The sequence below is a fragment of the Xyrauchen texanus genome, chromosome 17 (genome assembly GCF_025860055.1).
Source record: "Xyrauchen texanus isolate HMW12.3.18 chromosome 17, RBS_HiC_50CHRs, whole genome shotgun sequence".
Taxonomy (NCBI): domain Eukaryota; kingdom Metazoa; phylum Chordata; class Actinopteri; order Cypriniformes; family Catostomidae; genus Xyrauchen; species Xyrauchen texanus.
Genome location: NC_068292.1, coordinates 43,170,849 through 43,180,409, shown reverse-complemented (window position 1 = coordinate 43,180,409; position 9,561 = coordinate 43,170,849). Strand labels below are relative to the sequence as shown.

At 38.6% G+C, this 9,561-nt stretch overlaps 1 protein-coding gene across 1 annotated transcript in view; it reads right to left on the bottom strand.

Annotated features, from left to right (window-relative positions):
- LOC127658377 (mannosyl-oligosaccharide 1,2-alpha-mannosidase IA-like) overlaps positions 1–8,055 on the bottom strand; it is a 280,871-nt gene extending 272,816 nt beyond the window's left edge. Inside the window, exon 1 of the mRNA XM_052147649.1 lies at positions 7,328–8,055. Within this exon, the coding sequence (XP_052003609.1) occupies positions 7,328–7,885 (558 nt within the window). The 5' untranslated portion in view covers positions 7,886–8,055. The remainder of the gene's footprint in view (positions 1–7,327) is intronic.
- Positions 8,056–9,561: the final 1,506 nt, after the last annotated feature.

The window sequence follows — 9,561 nt, the reverse complement described above, 5'->3', positions numbered from 1 at the left end:
ATGATAAACCTAACAACAAAACAAACAATAGAACAAATGACAGAATGATGGAACAAAAGAAGGAACAAACGATAGGACACACAATAAAATGAATAATAGAACAAATGATAGAACAAAGATGGAATGATAGAACAAATGATGAAACAAATGACAGAATGAATGATGGAACAAAAGAAGGAACAAACGATAGGACACACAATAAAATGAATAATAGAACAAATGATAGAACGAATAATGGAACAAACAATAGAATGAACGAACAATAGAATGAACGAACAATAGAATAAATGTGAATGAATAATGGAACAAGCAATAGAACGAATGATAAAACTAACAACAAAACAAACAATAGAACGAATGAATAATGGAACAAATGAAGGAACAAACGATAGGACACACAATAAAAAGAATAATAGAACAAACAATAAAATGAACGATAGAACAAATGATAAGATGAACGATAGAACAAATGATAAAATGAATGATAGAACAAACAATAAAATGAACGATAGAACAAATGATAAAATTAACGATGGAACAAACAATAGAACAAATGATAGATCAAAGATGGAATGATAGAACAAATGATAGAACGGACGATAGAATGAATGATAAACCTAACAACAAAACAAACAATAGAACAAATGATAAAATGAGCAATAGAACAAATGATAAGATGAACGATAGAACAAATGACAGAATGAATGATAGAACAAACAATAAAATGAACGATAGAACAAATGATAAAATGAATGATGGAACAAACAATGGAACAAATGATAGATCAAAGATGGAATGATAGAACAAATGATAGAACAGACAATAGAATGAATGATAAACCTAACAACAAAACAAACAATAGAACAAATGACAGAATGATGGAACAAAAGAAGGAACAAACGATAGGACACACAATAAAATGAATAATAGAACAAATGATAGAACAAAGATGGAATGATAGAACAAATGATGAAACAAACGACAGAATGAATGATGGAACAAATGAAGGAACAACCGATAGATCAAAGTTTAGAACGAATGATAAAATGAACAACAAAAACTATAGAACAAACGATAGAACAAATGACAGAATGAATGATAGAACAAACAATAAAATGAACGATAGAACAAATGATAAAATGAATGATGGAACAAACAATGGAACAAATGATAGATCAAAGATGGAATGATAGAACAAATGATAGAACAGACAATAGAATGAATGATAAACCTAACAACAAAACAAACAATAGAACAAATGACAGAATGATGGAACAAAAGAAGGAACAAACGATAGGACACACAATAAAATGAATAATAGAACAAATGATAGAACAAAGATGGAATGATAGAACAAATGATGAAACAAACGACAGAATGAATGATGGAACAAATGAAGGAACAACCGATAGATCAAAGTTTAGAACGAATGATAAAATGAACAACAAAAACTATAGAACAAACGATAGAACAAATGACAGAATGAATGATAGAACAAACAATAAAATGAACGATAGAACAAATGATAAAATGAATGATGGAACAAACAATGGAACAAATGATAGATCAAAGATGGAATGATAGAACAAATGATAGAATGGACGATAGAATGAATGATAAACCTAACAACAAAACGAACAATAGAATGAACAATAGAATGAACGAACAATAGAATAAATGTGAATGAATAATGGAACAAGCAATAGAACGAATGATAAAACTAACAACAAAACAAACAATAGAACGAATGAATAATGGAACAAATGATGGAACAAACGATAGGACACACAATAAAATGAATAGAACAAACAATAAAATGAACGATAGAACAAATGATAAAATGAACGATAGAACAAATGATAAAATGAATGATAGAACAAACAATAAAATGAACGATAGAACAAATGATAAAATTAACGATGGAACAAACAATAGAACAAATGATAGATCAAAGATGGAATGATAGAACAAATGATAGAACAGACGATAGAATGAATGATAAACCTAACAACAAAACAAACAATAGAACAAATGATAAAATGAGCAATAGAACAAATGATAAAATGAATGATGGAACAAACAATAGAACAAATGATAGATCAAAGATGGAATGATAGAACAAATGATAGAACAGACGATAGAATGAATGATAAACCTAACAACAAAACAAACAATAGAACAAATGACAGAATGATGGAACAAAAGAAGGAACAAACGATAGGACACACAATAAAATGAATAATAGAACAAATGATAGAACAAAGATGGAATGATAGAACAAATGATGAAACAAACGACAGAATGAATGATGGAACAAATGAAGGAACAACCGATAGATCAAAGTTTAGAACGAATGATAAAATGAACAACAAAAACTATAGAACAAACGATAGAACAAATGACAGAATGAATGATAGAACAAACAATAAAATGAACGATAGAACAAATGATAAAATGAATGATGGAACAAACAATGGAACAAATGATAGATCAAAGATGGAATGATAGAACAAATGATAGAATGGACGATAGAATGAATGATAAACCTAACAACAAAACGAACAATAGAATGAACAATAGAACAAACAATAGAATGAACGAACAATAGAATAAATGTGAATGAATAATGGAACAAGCAATAGAACGAATGATAAAACTAACAACAAAACAAACAATAGAACGAATGAATAATGGAACAAATGATGGAACAAACGATAGGACACACAATAAAATGAATAGAACAAACAATAAAATGAACGATAGAACAAATGATAAAATGAACGATAGAACAAATGATAAAATGAATGATGGAACAAACAATAGAACAAATGATAGATCAAAGATGGAATGATAGAACAAATGATAGAACGGACGATAGAATGAATGATAAACCTAACAACAAAACAAACAATAGAACAAACGATAGAACGAATAATGGAACAAACAACAAAATGAACGAACAATAGAATAAATGTGAATGAATGATGGAACAAGCAATAGAACGAATGATAAAACTAACAACAAAACAAACAATAGAGCGAATGAATGAGAGAACAAATGAGAATTAATGATAAGACAGAATGATGGAACAAAAGAACAAAAAAAGTTTAGAACGAATGATAGAGCGAATGATAAAATGAACAACAAAAACTATAGAACAAACGATAGAACAAATGACAGAATGAATGATAGAACTAACAAAAGAACAAATGATAAAACTAACAAAAACAAAAGATTGAACGATAGAACAAACCATACACAGAAAATTCTTTTGCCTTAAAGTGACAGTTCACCCAAAAATGAAAATTCTCTCATCATTTATTCACCCTCATGCCATCCCAGATGTGTGTGACTTTCTTTCTTTTGCAGAACACAAACAAAGATTTTTAGGAGAATATTTCAGCTCTGTAGGTCCATACAATGGAAGTGAATGGTGACCAGAAATTTGAAGCTCCAAACAGGACATAAAGTCAGCATAAAGTTAATCCATAAGACTCCAGTGGTTTAATCCATGTCTTCTGAAGTCATCCAATCAGTTTTGGGTGAGAACTGTCCAAAATATAACTTATTTTCACTGTACATCTTGCTATTGCAGTCAGGCACATTCATGATTTCAAACTCAACGTCCTGTTCCTGTGCTTGACGTATGCACGGAGCACTAGATGGCGCTATAGGAAGTAGGGGTGTAACAGTTCACTCATCTCACGGTTCGGTTCAGTTTAAGATTCTTTAAGCCTGAATCAAGAAGTTTTATTATTATTATTACTTTAAAGACATATGCAAAACATTTAAAATGTTGTTATTAAAGGTGCTCTATGATCCATCAGAGATAAGCCTAGAACAAGGCAATGGTGTCACCAAATGGAAATATTAGCTAATAATAAGCTTTGCTGAATATATGGACGTTATATATGTTATTAGCCACTGGCTAGAAAGAAAGTCACGCACATCTTAATTGGCATGAGCGTGAGTAAATGATGAGATAATTTTAATATTTGTGTGAACTAACCCTTTAAGCATTGATTGCAAAGATGCAGCAACATTATGCACACACTATTCATCAAATAAAAGCAGTGCTCCTCTACCTCTGAGGTGCACCCCCAAACAGAGAAACTAAAATCAGAGTTAAATCATAACTCTCGGTTAACGGGATCTCTCAATCCCGCATTTAAATAGCCCACAGCTAATTACACCATCCTTCCCTATCTCCGGTAACCCAGAGGCCTGCAGCCACCTCCTCCTCCACTTGGAGAAGTGGAACAGGATCTTGGCTTTCCATTGAGGAAGCACTTATCAAAGCTGTGTGCTCCTCTCAGCCCCAGGCAAACTCTGCCAAGCTGCTCCTTGTAACTCTATCCATCTCAGAGAGCGTAGAACACCCATTCAGCATGTCCCAACAGAGGATAAACCCTGCAGTCATCGGCCCCATTACAAAAGGAGGGAGCTCTGATGAATGAGAGGCCGTTTACCAGACAAGCTTCACATGCTCACGGATATCAACCGCAGAATATATTGACACTTTTGGGGGAATCACACAAAATCTGACTTTAGGTTCAATACTAGCTCTATCGACAGCATTTGTGGCAAGTTGATAACCACAAAAAATAATTTCGACACACCCCTCTTCGCTGGCCTTTTCTGCATATTGCATATCATTTTAGCTTATTGCGGCCCACTGGCCCGCTCGGTTCTCCCGATGGCCAGTCCGCCCCTGATCGGCCCCAAATTGGGTCGGCCCACCGGGAAAATGCCCGGTATGCCAGATTACCAGTCCAGTCCAGCCCTGCCCAAACCCCTTCTCTAAACATGACAGGACGCTATTGTGTGTGACAGAAGCAAGTAATCGTCATGTATTAGATGGAAACGATGTCCAGCGACGTCATCGGCTGTAGTGAAAGTCGTAGGAATTCAATCGAGTGCAGTCATACGATATCATACGAATTAGGAAAAATTAGAAAAGTCGTACGAATACTGACGATTTCGCCATGAGAGTGTGTTGCCTCACCTGTGCAAAGTTATATCAAATATTACAACTTCGTTGTCATGACGATGCAATGGCACAAAACCCTGTAATCCCTAGTAAAAACCCTGCCGGTAAATCCCTGATTTTATAAGACTAATGTCATGTTAAAATGTGTGATGTTTACATCTCGGATTGGCTCGGACTTCCATTGTAAGTGTCTTACCGTAACCCAAATGTGTACTACTTTTTTTTTATAAAGTGGAAATGACTTTGTACAACTGCTGTGCTCCCTGAAGGAAAGACTTTTGTGTTTGGAACGAGACAAAAAAAAAACAATACAGAATTTGAGAAATGTAAGCGTAGCATAGTTCTAGCGGGACGACTAGCAGCTGTACATCATCGCACCATTAGCTGGGTAACTCCTAGCCAATCACATGTAAGCCATTGCTTTATAAGTCTGCTCACAATCGACATTGCTGTTTCAGTGCGCTAACACGGCAACCTCCTCCACCCCAGCACCACCTGTTGAGTCCCATCCTGCACGGGGGTAGCCTCCTCGCCCCTGCCTCCAAGTGAAACTTCTTCGGACCGCCACACGGGGCTTACGCCAAAGAGAGACATTACGTTTCTGTTTTATATTCATCAAATAAACGTCATCTTAAATTTCACTCAAGTCCGCGAGTCTTCCTGATAGAACTGTATTTCCAAGATGATAACTGGAGCACCGTACTTTAATAACATTGAAGTATCACATTCTGCACCAGCGGTGGCTGTAAAAAAACATCTAGCTACATTCTGTTAACAGCTGAATATCATTTAAATCCTAATTGACTCTTATGCAATAGTAGCTCGGATTCGTCCAGCATGTATACACATTAATCGGGCCACAACTGACCTCTGTGCCGAGCGAATGCATGTTCTGAAAAACAGAGTTGATGCACGACTTGTATTTAACGTCCTTCCTGCATATATTGGATTACGCATTGTGTTGTGTATACTTGAACAGACAGATGAAGACTAAGTAACACCCACTTTTCAATCAAATCGATTCCCAATATATGAAATCAAGTAGCTTCCGATATTTTTCTCCCATTGTATATATATCCCATCTCACTCAGAAATCCATGCCATTATGAAAGTAAAATGGTTTGTGAGAGGCATTTCATGCTGACTAACTATGTAACAGGTAAAAAATAAGACCTATTTCAGATTGTTGGTTTTTGCATTTTCCTTTCGCTTTAGATGTGTGCCTAGAGCGATGTAAGAAACCAAACCCGATGTTGCTACTGCAGCTCTCCATAAACACCCTGTGGCTTTGGAAACTATCCGGCAATTCAGACCCAGTGAAATATGACATAACAGTAAATTCAAAGCAGAACTTCAGGCTATAGAAAGCCACAAGCAGGGCTGTTTCTGGGCGTATGGGAACCCTAAGCGGCCACGTATAGCTAGAAACGGCCCTGGCCATAAGACAAACATTTCACTATAATCAATGTCCTCTGGAAGGATACTTTGTTTCTAGAGTCATTCATTAGACAAAGTGTGATTGAAGGTGCAAACAAGACTCCAGTAAGGAGAAATCAATGTGATGTGAGCTAGTTGGACCGTTATCTTGAACTACTCAGAAACTCGTAAATCCAGTTGCTTAGACAGGTAATATCACAGCTCTCCTCAAGACGCCAGATATGTCGAGGTATCATTCTGTAGCACAAATGGTTATGCGGCAAAGTTTAATACCTCGGATTAGGGGTTTGTTCAGGTTTCCAAAGCCCATGTAGGAGCAGCACGTATTCTGATACAACAAGAGGATTCACTACCACACCAAGAAATACCTCCAGCTTTCTTCTGATTTGCCCGAAGGAAGGTTTGAACGCCAGAATCTTGAACAAACCTTTCCCACCACGGTCAATGCCATTATAAGCTATATCAAAGCAATGCAAGCTGACTCAAAGACAAAGGGTATCTTTTATCTGGTTTCAAACCACCAGCTTCAAACAATTGTCACATGAAAGCACACCAACAAAAGCTGTGTCCGAGATGCTGCTGATGGAGTGTCAGTTAGAAAACACCAGTATACTGTGTGTGCTCATGCATGGACCGTATGGATCATTGTAACTCATGTATGGTATGATATGATAAGAATCTGGAAAGGCTGGGGCACGTTCTCTGATTAAAATAAACCAACCGTAAGGAAAGAAAAAGTGTGAAACTAGCCCCTGTCTCTCCAATAACTTTTCTCCAAAGTGACTTGCTACAATGGTATTTCAAAGAACACATCTTGCAGGGTTTGAACCTACAAGCTTTAGCTTAGCAGCAGAGCTCTTTAAATCACTACACCACAGACCATAAAACCACACATCTTACCTCTTTGACCTTCTCTCTTCTCTGAAGCGTCTGGGGATCCGATGGCTTTCCTTGGTCCTTCCCCAAAGGTGGTTTTAGGAGACACTTTTTAAACCTCTCGTAGCTGAATCCACTGCCGTGTTCCCCTTTGTGAGCGGCCGAGGTGACCTGCTCGTCCCTGGCCGCTGGTTCGTGCGCCTTCGCCGGACTCCACTCCTCCTGCGTCCTACTCCCAACAGATCTCTCCACGGTTCTCGATCCATGCGTGACCGAGGGCTTGCGGCTCACTTTCAACTTAACATTCACATCAACCCCCTTTAAACCCACCCGCTGGTGCTCTTGGTCACCAGACACCTTCTTGGAGAGCTCCCGGGCATCGTTGTCGGAGCCCACGGTCACAGCTGGACTGTCGCTCCTGGAGAGAAAGATGCGCTTCAAGCGCACGGAGTCAGGTAAAAAGAAGAGCGCCCCGAGGCACATGGTTACCAAACCCGACAGGAATAAAAGAAACACGAACTTCTGAGACAGACGAAGCCCCATGCCCGATGCTGAGACACCGGGTAACTTTCGCAGAACCATTTAAACTTTCTACAATACGCGTTACGCACGGTTATACTGTGGATATGCACTACATCCAATGGAAACTTCACTTATCTGGTGATTGCAACGCACGAGCAACAGGGCTGCTGTGCAACCTCGACTCTCTCCTGCTCCAACTGACTGAATCCTTCCGAATCTATCGATTTAAGAGGCCACTGGTTGCGTCAACTAATTTGCGCACAGCCAGAGCGTCATTGCGCATCAGTGTGCGCACACAAAACTCGCTTTCTTAAGTTTCAGTCATGCAACATCACATCTAGGAGTCTATATTAAAACAAGTAAGACTTTAATTCAAGTCTAACCTCATGCAGGAAAAAAAATGATGCACGCTATATTAAAACACTGCTTTGAGTGGAAGTATAAATGTTGCATGGAAGTGCATGGGGCTTAAATGCACTTAAAAGGCAAAGCAGTATTCAAATAGCCTACAATGTTATGCAAAGCCAAAATTAATCATATTAATGCACAATAAATCGCCTTATGTTAAAAGGCAAGCGTCAAAGTGCATGTAAAACACGCTACAGACTCTTCCTAACATCTGCTCATGACCAAACACTGTAAAACTCAAGTTTATCTCCGCAAAGTGAATGACCCCCCGATGCACATCTCATCCGATAAACCCTCCCAAAACTGCAGCATCATAGATTACTTCTCCGTGTCTGTGGTGCGACAGTCCATAACGCTCCACGAGACACGAGATGCACAAATACATCCAAAGATCAAATCAAGAGTGTCAGAGCCCCGATGAGACGCCGACATACGGTCCAAGTGCTTGTTAAAACTGTTGGTTTCCGCTCTTTATGCGCCGCGCGTGCACGAAACTCCCGTGTGCTCCGAAAGTCTATGTCCAGTGCATTGAGAATGATGTGTGTGCTCCTATAATGTGCACGACAGATGGATGTATCATTCTTCGGAAATGTAATCTAATGAAAGCATGCCGTATCTTCGCATTACCGACCGTTCGTTTCCGTGTTCGTGCTTGCTTTATCTCCACAGGAGGATGCGCTAAAGGAAACGTGGAGAGCAGAATGCTGCGGGATAGTCCCTTGATGTAAAAGTCTTGAAATAAACCCGTTATCAGCGGTGTGATCCGCAAACAGAAGGCGGTGTGGAGCTCTACTGTACGACTGTCCTGGGCGGTCTGCTGCAAACGCCTTTGATCAGAAACAGCAGTGAGGGGAGCGAGTCTCTAATAGCGGGTTATGAGCGCAAATGCGTGCCAATGCACCCATCGTGTGGTGTGTTTGGGTAGTAGATATGCAAAACAGTTTTTCTACTCAGGAAATGTGTTTTATTGGCATTCCCCTAAGGAAATGCATGTAGTAAAATGTAGGTGAGTGTACAAGCGTTGGGAAGTAGTAGCTGCGCTTAGTGAATCGGTTCTTTCGAACGGTTCACAACCGAGTCGTTAACGTATCAGAGAGCATTTTAAATATCATTATTGTATTGAGGGTTTATCACTGTGTTTTTCACAAAATCTCCAACCCAAACACACCACATGACATTCCACTGTTGTAGACTTTTGTCCTTTTCTGTTGCTAAATTTGAAAGACTGAAATGAACTAGATTTGCCAGGGGCATAGATTCCAGAGGGCATGGAGGGGGTTGGTAACCCATGGGCAGCTCCAGGGCTGGGCTACCGGGGTTTACAGAAA